Source organism: Danio rerio, chromosome 23 (assembly GCF_052040795.2).
Source record: "Danio rerio strain M-AB ecotype USA chromosome 23, GRCz13ab, whole genome shotgun sequence".
Taxonomy (NCBI): domain Eukaryota; kingdom Metazoa; phylum Chordata; class Actinopteri; order Cypriniformes; family Danionidae; genus Danio; species Danio rerio.
Window position 1 is genome coordinate 307,501 of NC_141043.1, and position 12,564 is coordinate 320,064.

At 34.1% G+C, this 12,564-nt stretch overlaps 1 protein-coding gene across 13 annotated transcripts in view; it reads right to left on the reverse strand.

Moving 5' to 3' along the window:
• anks1aa (ankyrin repeat and sterile alpha motif domain containing 1Aa) overlaps positions 1-12,564 on the reverse strand; it is a 133,527-nt gene that overhangs the window by 79,638 nt on the left and 41,325 nt on the right. For all 13 annotated transcript variants that reach the window (XM_087306307.1, XM_087306306.1, XM_087306302.1 and 10 more), the window contains 9 exons: positions 11,863-12,159; positions 10,204-10,279; positions 10,018-10,119; positions 8,309-8,395; positions 7,889-8,064; positions 6,864-6,920; positions 3,694-3,814; positions 3,201-3,244; positions 2,215-2,299 (listed from right to left, as the gene is read on the reverse strand). In XM_087306307.1, coding sequence (XP_087162433.1) covers positions 2,215-2,299; positions 3,201-3,244; positions 3,694-3,814; positions 6,864-6,920; positions 7,889-8,064; positions 8,309-8,395; positions 10,018-10,119; positions 10,204-10,279; positions 11,863-12,159 — 1,045 coding nt within the window. The remainder of the gene's footprint in view (positions 1-2,214; positions 2,300-3,200; positions 3,245-3,693; positions 3,815-6,863; positions 6,921-7,888; positions 8,065-8,308; positions 8,396-10,017; positions 10,120-10,203; positions 10,280-11,862; positions 12,160-12,564) is intronic.

Here is a 12,564-nt window from a genome sequence, read left to right on the forward strand (position 1 = left end):
CTAAACAACACTGTAAAATCTTTATTTTACACTTCAAAACAGACTTTTCCTACTGGAGTTTTTGTCTTGTTTCTAGTCCACATATCTAAAGTTCTTATTTAAAGAAGCATAAACAGTAAATACAGTGTTGTTTTCAGAAATAAAGAGTCAGAATGAAGAGAGATTCTCATGAATATGAGCCTGTATGTTCTGATAGACGCTCTGCTGTTTGTTTTGAAGATGAGGAGACTGTAGATCTTCAATATCAGCGTTCAGCACACTTACTGCTGATATGATGAACATGCAAATGTACATTAAAGCTAGGACATTACTGCATGCTATAAACTCAATAATAGTTGAAATAAAGGTCTGCTCTTACGGCTTCTTCACAGGCTTCAGCTGTAGAGTAGGCAGACAGGAATGGGTTTTCACTTTTGGAGCGCTCGAGTCGTGTTACACTGAGTAAACATTGTGCTAAACTGGGCAAGAGTTTCTGAGCGATGATCAGAAACAAATCTGGACAAACGTGCGGCATGAATGCATGATAGATTGTTTACAGATGACAGATGATAGAAAACTGAGTATTTGGGCAATATGTTTTGGTACTTCAGTGGTGGTTTTATCCATTCATTCATCCATTTATTTATTTGTTTGTTTATTTATTGAACTCTAAATTTGTAAAGTTACAGTAAAAGTTTGATTTTCGCTATAAAGTTTGAGTGTCATGGGAGCAAAAGGGTTTATCGGAGTAAGAGTAAATCTAAAGCTTAATACATTTTTACAAGGTGTTTTGCTAAATTTGCAAGTTTAGCAAACAAACAGAATATTAACAAGTGACTAACAAATTTTTCCACATAATAATAGTATTATTGTTATCATTATTTATTATTTATTTTTATTATTTATAATTGTATTATTGTTATTATAATCATTATTATCATTATTATTATTATTATTATTATTATTATTATTATCATTATTAATAATTATAATAATTTTATTGTTATTGTTATTTATTTTAAATGTGGTATTAATATTATAATTATTTTGTTCATTTTTTTCTTTTCTTTTTTATTTTATTTTTATTTAATTTAATTCTCTCTTAACATTATTATTTCTTTTTATTTAATTGATTCTTAATTTTCATTTTATTAATTGTTTTATTTTATTTTATTTTATTTTTTTATTTTATTTAATTTTACTTAATTAAATGTAATTTAATTGAATTTAAATCTCTCTCAACTGTTGTTATTATTATTATCAAGTATTATTCATTTATTATATTCATTATTTTATTTTATTTTTATTTTACACATTTTAATTTTTAGATTAATTTAATTCTCTCTCAACTGTTATACTTATTATTATTTCTTTATTCATTTTATTTATTGTTTTATTTTTTATTTCATATTAAATTTACAGCAGAATAGCTTGTTAAGAAAATGTAAATGTTTAATATCTTATAAAGTATATAAAAAATTACTTTTACATTTGATGAGAGATCCTTTAAACTTAAAGAGAAATTCATATGTTTAAGGCAAACAACTCTTTAATTGGTCATTTTTATTTTAAATTTATTGGAGAACATTAAAAAAGTAAAACAACACTGTGTGGAACATATACATTAAAAAAAGACTAGAATTTCTGAAGAAACCTTACAGTTACTTGCTAAAATGTAGAGTGTGTTTGCCGATGTGACCAAACAAGCAAATACTACATTTCAGTGAGTGACTGGTAAATGTGAACGCAACATAACGTATATGTTATGACCCTAACCCTATCAGTCAAACACAACACTAATAGAAACAACTGCTCAGTTTTGGGGAGTGAGCAAATAAATTACACTAAGAAAGAAGTATATAAAGTGAAGTATATCAAGTGAAGTATGCTGAGCAAGCCGTTCTCTCTGAGTAAAGGAAGAGTTCTGTAAGACCAAGCCAAAGTTTTCACATACAAACGTCATCAATTTCAGAAACAGCCAGTACAGCTTCTGTAGAAATGACATTAAACTAATGTAGAATATTGTACTGTCTTAAACCCCGTTCTGTAAACACACATCCCCACACACACATTAACCTGCGCTCACACTAGAGCCTGTGCATGTATATTATTCATTGGACGACGATATTAATCCTTCTTATTTATCTGTGGGACTACATTTACTCACACACACACACACACACACACTCTCTCACTCTCATTCTCACTCCCACTCCCACTCTCACTCTCTCTTACCGGAGCTGAACGCAGGTGCGGGCGGCTGCAGTGTGTGCGTGTCGGACCCTGGAGGTCGCAGGTCGATGTGTGCGGCGGTCTTTCGCTGCAAAAACAACACCAATATATAAATAACAGCAGCATATTCACACACTCAGGAATGTCCTGCTTTCTCAGATGCTCAAGCACACACACACATAGCTATATCAGACACTGACGACAATGAAGTTGTCCAGTGCACACTAGATAGTGTTCAGACAGCGTGACAGATGTGAGACGGTGCTAAATAGCCAAGAATGATCAACACCATCAGCATTGTTGAAGATCCAGAGAAATTAAAACTGATCAAGATGAACTGCATCCAAAACAAAAGCCTGTGTTTACATATTTACATCATTATATAGAATATATAAGTCAGAGTTATTCACCCTGCAGTGAATTTTGTGAAATATTCCCCAAATGCTGTTTCTCAGATTGAGGAGTTGTTCTCAGTGTTTCCTCTAATGTTTGTTCTTCTGGAGAAAGTCTGATTAGTTTTATTTGGGCTAGAATAACAGCAGTGTTTAATAGTGTTAAAGTCATGTTAAGCTCAATATTATTCACCCCTTCAGCAATATTAGTGTTGGATTGTCTCCAGAACAAACCACTGTTATACAATGACTTGCCTAATTACCCTAACTGTACCCTAATTACCCTAGTGAAGCCTTTACATGTCACTGTAAGCTGAACACTAGTGTCTTGAAGAAGATCTAGTCTAATATTATGTGCTGTCATCATGATGAAGAGGAAACACATCAGCTATTAGAGATGAGTTATTAACACTGTTAAACAGAAATTGGACATACAGGAGGGTGAATAAATCAGTCTTCAAATGAATAACGTCAGTGTTTTGAGTCCCTCACATACAGTATATGTACAGTACAGTTCAGCATGGGTTCATATCAGTCAGGGTGTCGCTTTATAAGACAGTGAGGTTTTCAATCACAGCTAGAAATGAATCTGCTCACCTGAGGTAGGACACTGTTGGAAGACTTTGCAGAGACATCCACATCTGCAGCAGAGACTCAGTTATTCAACATAATTAAAGTTACATATGGTACAATCCTCACACAGGGACAGATCTCGAAAACACATGCACATGATCATTCATAAAGCAGATTTACCAGTGCATATCCTGTGATGTGACTACAGCCAATGATCACACTACTGTACTGATGCTGAAACATATCCTGTGCAGCCCTCATTCATTTTCTTTTTCAGCTCAGTCGCCACAGAGGAATGAACCGCCAACTTTTCCAGCATATGTTTTACGCAGCGGATGTCCTTCCAGCTGCAACCCATCACTGGGAAACACCCAAACACACTCATTCACACTCATACACTCCAGACGATTTAGCCTACCCAACTGACCTGTAGTGCATGTGTTTGGACTGTGGGGGAAGCGGGAGCTGTGCAGCCCTCATGCAAACCTCTATTAGTGAACAGAAAGCCTGTGCGTACCAGTTCTGCTGTGTGTGTTGTTGGGAGTTTTGGTCTGTGCAGTGACCAACAGCTCGTATGTGTGATCTTCCTCTTCCAGAGGCTCGATTCGCTCATCCACACTGCTGTTAGTGTAAATCGCCTACAGGAGACAGAGAGAGATATTAAAGATTCTGTCAAACTCAAACACAGTTTTCTAGGTGTTAGTATCAGAATCATTATCATCTATTATCCATGACAGTGACAAAACTCACATCTAAAAGACTTAAACCTGATGTAAAGTTTGCAGTTTGTCTCTTCTGCCTAAATGCATCAATGGTTTCTTCATACTTCAGTTTCACATCAGATCTTCTGACCAATTAAACACTCTCTAGTGGCTGACATGCCCCGCCCCCTTCTTCTCATTGGCTGTTCATTTGATGCGCTTGAGCTCAAACACTCTCACTGGCAGAGCTTCAGGAAAATTGAATCGCTATTGGTTGCTTTTGAAAAGGAGGAGCTACTGTATGCCCCGCCCTCTTACGTCAAACATCCAATAATAATGCACATTTCAGAGCACCTAGTTCAACCAAGAAATCTGTCATCATTTACTCTCCCTTGACTCAAACCTTCATGAGCTTTTTCCTCTGTTCAGGACAAAAGAAGATATTTTGATGGATGCTGAAAACCTTCCATAACTTCATAGTATTTATTTTTCCTTCTATGGAAGTCAATGGTTACCCATTTTCAGCATTCTTTAAAACATCCACTTTAGTGTTCAACTTAATAAAGAAACTTCTTTTGAAGCAAACCTTTGTGCTTAACAAAGGAAATTAAACATGTGGGTTAATGGATGTGTTCAGTGGAGAGAGTTTCCACCGTTTCCTCACTCCACCAAAGTAAAGGAGTAAAGTAAAGGAGTAAAGTAAACAGTGAAGGAGTAAAGTAAAGGATTAAAGTAAAGGAGTAAAGTAAAGAGTGAAGTAAAGAGTGAAGTAAAGGAATAGTGTAAAGAGTAAAGTAAAGAGTAAAGGAGTAAAGTAAAGGAGTAAAGTAAAGGAGTAAAGTAAAGAGTAAAGTAAAGGAGTAAAGTAAAGAGTGAAGGAGTAAAGTAAAGGAGTAAAGTAAAGGAGTAAAGTAAAGAGTAAAGTAAAGAGTGAAGTAAAGAGTGAAGTAAAGGAATAGTGTAAAGAGTAAAGTAAAGAGTAAAGAAGTAAAGTAAAGGAGTAAAGTAAAGGAGTAAAGTAAAGGAGTAAAGTAAAGAGTAAAGTAAAGAGTGAAGTAAAGGTATAGTGTAAAGAGTAAAGTAAAGAGTAAAGAAGTAAAGTAAAGGAGTAAAGTAAAGCAGTAAAGTAAAGAGTAAAGTAAAGGAGTAAAGTAAAGAGTGAAGGAGTAAAGTAAAGGAGTAAAGTAAAGGAGTAAAGTAAAGGAGTAAAGTAAAGGAGTAAAGTAAAGAGTAAAGTAAAGAGTAAAGTAAAGAGTAAAGTAAAGAGTGAAGTAAAGGAATAGTGTAAAGAGTAAAGTAAAGAGTAAAGAAGTAAAGTAAAGGAGTAAAGTAAAGGGGCTGGATGGAGGAGGCTGGTTCTGTATATATGGTAAATGGTTATATATTGACTTTTCTAGAATTCTCTGTATGACACTTCACTTTTTGTGCTTTTTGGCAACATTAATAGGTACTTTCAAGTTTTTTTCCTTATCAATTATGTACATTAGGGTATTAAGCTACATCTAATATTAATAAATAATGTGTGAATCACCCCGAACACCTTATATATATATATATATATTCATTCATTCATTCATTCATTTTCTTTTCGGCTTAGTTCCTTTATTAATCCGGGGTCGCCACAGCGGAATGAACCGCCAACTTATCCAGCAAGTTTTTACGCAGCGGATACCCTTCCAGCTGCAACCCATCTCTGGGAAACCTCCGCACACAGATTCAAACACACACTCATACACTATCAAGTTAGCCTACCCAATTCACCTGTACCGCATGTGTTTGGACTGTGGGGGAAACCGGAGCACCCGGAGGAAACCCAGGCGAACGTAGGGAGAACATGCAAACTCCACATAGAAACACCAACTGAGCAGAGGCTCCAACCACTGACCCAGCAACCTTCTTGCTGTGAGGTGACAGCACTACCTACTGCGCCACTGCATTGCCTTATATATATGTAGTTTCTCAGCATATGGGCAAAGTGATATTCAGTGCTTTATTATATGGTGTCCTCATCCACACTGGCTTATAGATGTGTTTTAGTCTGTGTAATAGAGCAGTGATGTGTAGATGTTAGTGTGTAGAAACACTGCTGTATCAACACTATGCACTAGTGAATGATATATGGTGGTTTACAGTAAATATTTCTGATAATGTATGCTTTTAACAGTAAAATACACTGAAATTTGACGGGTTTGTATTTTAGAGAGTAGAAGACTCTGATCTGCATCTTGAGCGTTTGCTAAAACAGACGGTGAAGTGTTGACGCTGCTGCAGTGTGTTAGTTTAGTTCTGTCAGACAGACGGTGTGTGTGTGTGTGTGTGTGTTTGCGGTGTGTGTTGCAGAGCATTAATATTGATGAGGACGCTGTTTGATTTGTGCAGACGTGCGGAAACAGAAGTCAGTGAGAGGAAAGACAGATTCACCGCCGCAATACGCATTACTCTGCTCTCCACGCTGCCTGTGCAACAAGGTTACCTCAGTCAAACTAAACTGAAACTACCGCTCCAAACACAATCTTCTTCACTCCATTTCTTTTCAGCTTAGTCCCCTCAATAATCAGGGGTCGCCACAGAGGAATGAACCACCAACTTATCCAGCATATGTTTTACTCAGTGGATGCCCTTCCAGCTGCAACCCAGTACTGGGAAACACCCATACACTCTCATTTTTACACACACACTCATACACTACAGCATATTCACACATATTCACACATATTCATTAAATACCTTAAACACCATGGTTTTACCAAGACTTCACTATATTTTGCATATCAGAACAAAACTGAAGTCCACCAGCAGAACTCAAGAGTCAAACCTTTCACTGAAAACACCATCCTGTTGAATTAACTGAGTCGCATGATCCACAGATGAGGAAACACTGACCTCTTCTCCTCGAGGTATTCATGAATAATTCCAGACGTAAGCTGATTTAGGTGAAATGTGAAGCAAACTGTGTGTGTGTGTGTGTGTGTGTGAACAGATTTACCTCTGAGCTGGGATCCTCTTCTAGAGCCGGCTGACTCTGAGCTGGAGGACGCTCTTTCTGGAAGACAACACACAAACAAAGCTCATTCACTCAACAGTTCAGCAGAAACTTTTCCCACAAGTGGACATTGAGATGATGCTGCTGCAATGTCGCCATCTAGTGGAGGAACCTGCACTGCAACAAACACGTCAAAGACCACTGAAAAGTGTTGGGTTTAATTAGCCTGCAAAGTAACAATTAAATTAAATTAAATTAAATTAAATTAAATTAAATTAAATGTATATATATTATTAATAATTAAATTATGTTATTTTATTAATATGAATGTATTAAATTTATCTAAATCATAATAATAATAAATTTAATATTATTTTAATATTACTAATTTTACCATCAATTATAAAGCAACATAAATTTATTTCAATAATTAAATAATAATTATTTAAATGAATTAAATCACCTTTTTGCTAAAGGATTGCTTTTAACTTTTAGGTAACGTTAACCTTTAACGTAGAAAACAATAATATTAAAGATTAACACTTGTTTACAAAGTGCAGCATTATTACAGTTACATACAACTCATATAAACCACACAATATTAAAAACCATGGGGACATGATCAGTAATATTAATAAATGTTTCCTCTTAACCGCAACACTCCAGAATGCAGGATCATCTGCTGTCATGACTTTACAATCAATACATGTGATAATAATGAAAGTCAATGGAGCAAAATCAGCTCCAACATCACCAAAGAGGAGTCAATCTGAACAGAGAGTGATGATGAGTTTATGACACGTTTCAAAGCATTTTCCCAAAATATGCATCAAAATCAGACTCATCAGCAGAAATCATCCCGTCTGCTGAAACACAGAGACAGCTGAGGCCAAATGAAGACTCAGAATCAGCCCAGCGCGGATGAAGACGACCCAACAGCACACGAGAGAGATGGACAGATTCTTCATCAGGAGTGTCATCTTTCAGCCCTAGTGTTCCCCATTGTATTAAAGTAAAGTGTGCTGCACCTTGCCGGCGTCGCTGTCGGGCCGTCCGGAGTCTCTGTCGGAGGATTTCCCGCTGGTCAGGCTGTCCAGAGAGTGGCAGGAGGACAGAGCCTCAAACAGAGCTTCATACGGAGACTCCTCCACTGGAGACTGAGCTACATCAGACACCGGCTCACTCGCCTGCTGCTGCGCTTCTCCTGCACACACAATATACACAATCTGTAATGTCCTGCTAAATAGTTTTTTCCTTAAAACAAGTAGAATATTCTGCCAGTGGGGAAGGAGAATAAGACTACAAGGAATAAGAGAATAAGAGACTATAAGAGAATCAGGAATTTGACATAAGACTTCATTTGTCCACATTTATTCATGCTTTTGAATTGCATTATGAGACCCTGATCTATCTTCCAACAACTTTTAATAACTTCTGTGTTTGCTGACCTTTTCTCTTGGGGCTGAGTCCGTCTTGAGGAGGAGGCACTGGTGGAGGAGGAAGACTGAAGTCTGCAGGACAGCCGCTCATGTGTGCTGCAGAAACACACAGCATCAAGATCAAGAGCTGCGGAGGAAACATCTCAGGCTCTGTCCAAACCCACAGTGTTTTCTGCATGGTTTGGTTGTTCGTCTACATGAATTTTCACAAACTCCTGGAATAAAGTGCTCGTGTGGACACTAGTTTTTAATGTTTGTGATTGGGTTCAATGCGATATCTCAGTGCACTGACGGTGCTGTCCATCCACAACTATAGATTGTTCTTGACAAGAATTCTTGTATTCAACTTGTAAATATATCTATATTGATGTATTATTTGTAATACAATTTTGTCCTTTAACACAAGCAGTCAACTGGAGCTTTCCAAGAAAACACTCTTTCTGAATGCCTCAAACAAAACTCCAGAAGCTGCACAGAAGACAGCATGAGCATTTACAGCACACACACTAGAGCAAATACTCATCCTGCTTGCTTTTGTGCGCTGTCAAGCGAAATCACAGTAAAAATGACACATTTTACCTTTTCTCAAGAAGAAAAACCACCAAAAACCAAAACTGCAGGATTATCTGCTGTCAAGAATGGGTTAAAAATGGCTCAAAAACCTTTTCTGATGATGGATTAAAACAGCGAGTTAAAATATTTTTAATCTATGGGTTACATATGGGTTAATTTATTTAATCATGGGTTAAAATGGGTTAAAACCTTTTTATATTTATGGGTTAAAATGAGCTACAATGGGTTATGTATATTTTTAATCGTAGGTTTAAAAATTGGCTAATGTCTTTTTTAAATTATGGGTTTAAAAAATTAATTATGAGTTTAAAGACTGCTTATTTGTTTCTTGTTTTGAGTTAGTTATGGGTTAAAAATAATGATGGGTCACAAAAAATTATTTAAACATTTTTTCTTTAATAACTGGTTATAATTTTGGTATTTATTTTAATTACGGGTTTTAAATGGGCTAAAATGGGTTACTTTTTCATATTATAGGTTTAAAAATTAGTTAATTGCTTTTTTAATAATGGGTTATTTTTTTAATTTTGGGTTAAAAATGTGTTACATTTTTTAATTATAGGTTTAAATATTGGTAAATTGTTTTTTGTTTAAGGGTTATTTTAATTATGGGTTAAATGGGTTTATTTTTTGTTATGGGTTAAATATGGGTTAAGAAATAACTATGGGATACAAAAAAAAGGTTTAAAAACATTTTTTTTAATTATAGGTTAAAAATTTTATTTTTTTTTAATTATGGGTTTTAAATGGGCTAAAATTGGTTACTTTTGATATTATAGATTTACAAATTGGTTAATTGTTTTTTTAATTATGGCTAGTTTTTTAATTATGGGTTAAAATGGGTTAAATAGTTTTGGGTAAAATATGGGTTAAAATAATTATGGGTTACAAAAAAGGAATAAAAACATTTTTTAATTATGGGTTAAATCTGTTTGGTTTTTTATGGGTTAAAAACTTTTTTAATTAAGAGTTAAAAATTTGTAAAAAATAAAATAAAATAATCTTATCTGCTGCCATGGTTTTGCGATCAAAAAAAGTCTTTATAATCAAAATCAATAGAGCAAGAACAGCTCCAACATCACCAAAAAATGGACAGCGGGCAGAGCCGTGTATAATAAATATATAACGTGTAGCATATCTACAACCTTGTATGAGTCCAGCGATCTGTCGACTCTTCTGCGAGGGCATGTCTCTAACAGTGTCCAGCGCTGTCAGATTCTTACAGTCCACGATATTCACATCGATACCTGAGGAACAGACACACACTGCATCATGGGTACAATCACAGCATGCAAAACACTCCCAATCTGCTTTTATTCAGCTCTCTTTACCTGCTTTGAGCAGTTTTTGCACCACTTCTGTCTTTCCAAACAGAGCTGCTTCATGAAGGGCACTGCCTTTCTCTGTCTGTTGACAAACAATGACAATTATTTACTTCAGGACATACACAAACACAACAGAACATCAGAAAAATGTACAAAACATTACAATCTAGTTGTCTTTTTCTACCAGTTTAACAGTTCAGTCATCAACTGTTTATTTCTGCTAAATAATTTCCCACAGTGATATATACAGTAGCTGTTGTCAAACCATTAAACACTTAATATTTACATACATATATTAGGTTTGTGTACGCATGTATATACTCAAGAACATTTTAATTATGTTATTACAGTGTTATTAATCTGTTAATTTACATTACTTAAATATATACTGATAAAATAATAAACATACATATATAATAAATTGATAAATGATATTGGAGTAAAGAATGTTTTGGAAACAACTAATAGTTAAGGTCGTGTTAAGGCTGTGTTAAATAAATAAATGAATAAATAATTAAATAAGTAAATAAATAAGCAAATAAGTAAATAAATAAGTAAATAAATAACTAAAGAAGTAACTAAATAGGTAAATAAGTAAATAAAAAAATAAGCAACTAAATAGGTTAGTAAGTAAAAAAATAACTAAACAAGTTACTAAATAGGTAAATAAGTAAATAAATAACTAAGCAAAAAATAAATGGGTAAAAAATGGTAAATAAGTAAATAGATAAATAAGTAAATAAATAAGCAACTAAATAGGTAAATAAGTAAATAAATAGATAAATACGTAAATAAATAAATAAGCAAAAATAAATAAAAAGGTAAAAAATGGTAAATAAGTAAATAAATAAATAAATAATTAGTTAAATAAATAACTAAAGTAATTAAATGGGTAAATAAATAAAGTAAATAAATACGTAAATAAGTAATTAAATAAGTGAATAAGTAATTAAGTAATTAAATAAGTAAATAAAAAGGTAAGTAAATAAATAAATAAGTAAATAAGTGATTAAATATGTAAATAAATAAAGTAAATAAATAAATAGGTAAATAAATAAAGTAAATAAGTAAATAAGTAAATAAATAAATAAGTAAATAAGTAAATAAATAAATAGGTAAGTAAATAAGTAATTAAATAAGTGAATAAGTAAATAAAAAAGCAAATAAGTAAATAAAAAGGTAGGTACATAAATAAGTAAATAAATAAGTAAATAAGTGGGTAAATAGGTAAATAAATAAATAAATAAATAAATAAAGTAAATAAAAAAATAAATACATAAATAAATGTTCACTCAAGCACACTGACCCCAACACTTTACAGACCCTTATATAAGAGCACATTACAGTAGTGAAGGTTGCCAGGTCTTGCACAGTGATTCAGGTCAGTAAAAGGCACTAATGGAGATCACTGTGGCGTATCTGAACCCAGTGGACACTGCAGAGAGAGCAGACTAACTCATTTCACACTGCAGCAGGTTTATCAGCAGGTTAGCAGATTCTGACTGAGACTGATGCTGTAAGAGCAGGTGTTTCTCAGGTAGGTGCTAAAGAGCATTTAATTCCACGAGAGACGCTGAGATACAAGCACCTGTTCTGACTACTAAAGCTCATGTGAAATTAAAATCAAAAATGTTAGCTTAGAGTTTATCACTTCTGCCTAGTGACCTGGTAGTTGATGTCCACTCCGGCCGCCAGCAGCACCTCCACCACAGGCAGGTGTCCGTTGCGGGCCGCCAGATGCAGCGGTGTGTGTTTTCTGGTGTTGGAGCTGAGCAGGTTCGGGTGAGCGCTCAGCAGGAGTTTGACCACCTCCAGCCGGCCGTACAGCGCCGCCAGATCCAGCGGCGTCTCAAACTTATTGTTCCTCATGGTGGGGTCGGTCAGCTCCTCCAGCAGCAGATGCACCACCGCTGTGTGTCCATACTGAGATGCACAGTGCAGCGCCGTCTCGTTATCATTATTCTGAACAGAGAGAGAGAGAGAGAAGAGAAATCACGAGGAGGACATTATTAGCTGTTTTGGTGCAGAATCTTATTAAAAAACATAATAATAATAATAATAATACTGTTATAATATAATATTACTGTAATAACAATATACTGATATGATATGAAGTAAATAAAATAATAAATAAAATGAATTATAATATTTAAAAGACAGAATCTGCAGATTTTTCTTTACTATTACTGTGCAGAATTTATTAATAACATAAATAAACAAATAATAAATAAATAAAAGAATAAATATAATCAATTATAATATAAAAAAGAGAGAATTTGCAGACTTTTGTGAAAATAATAAATAAATGAATAAATAAATAAATTATTTAATTAATTAATAAACAAATAAATAAAAAACAGTTTTTTG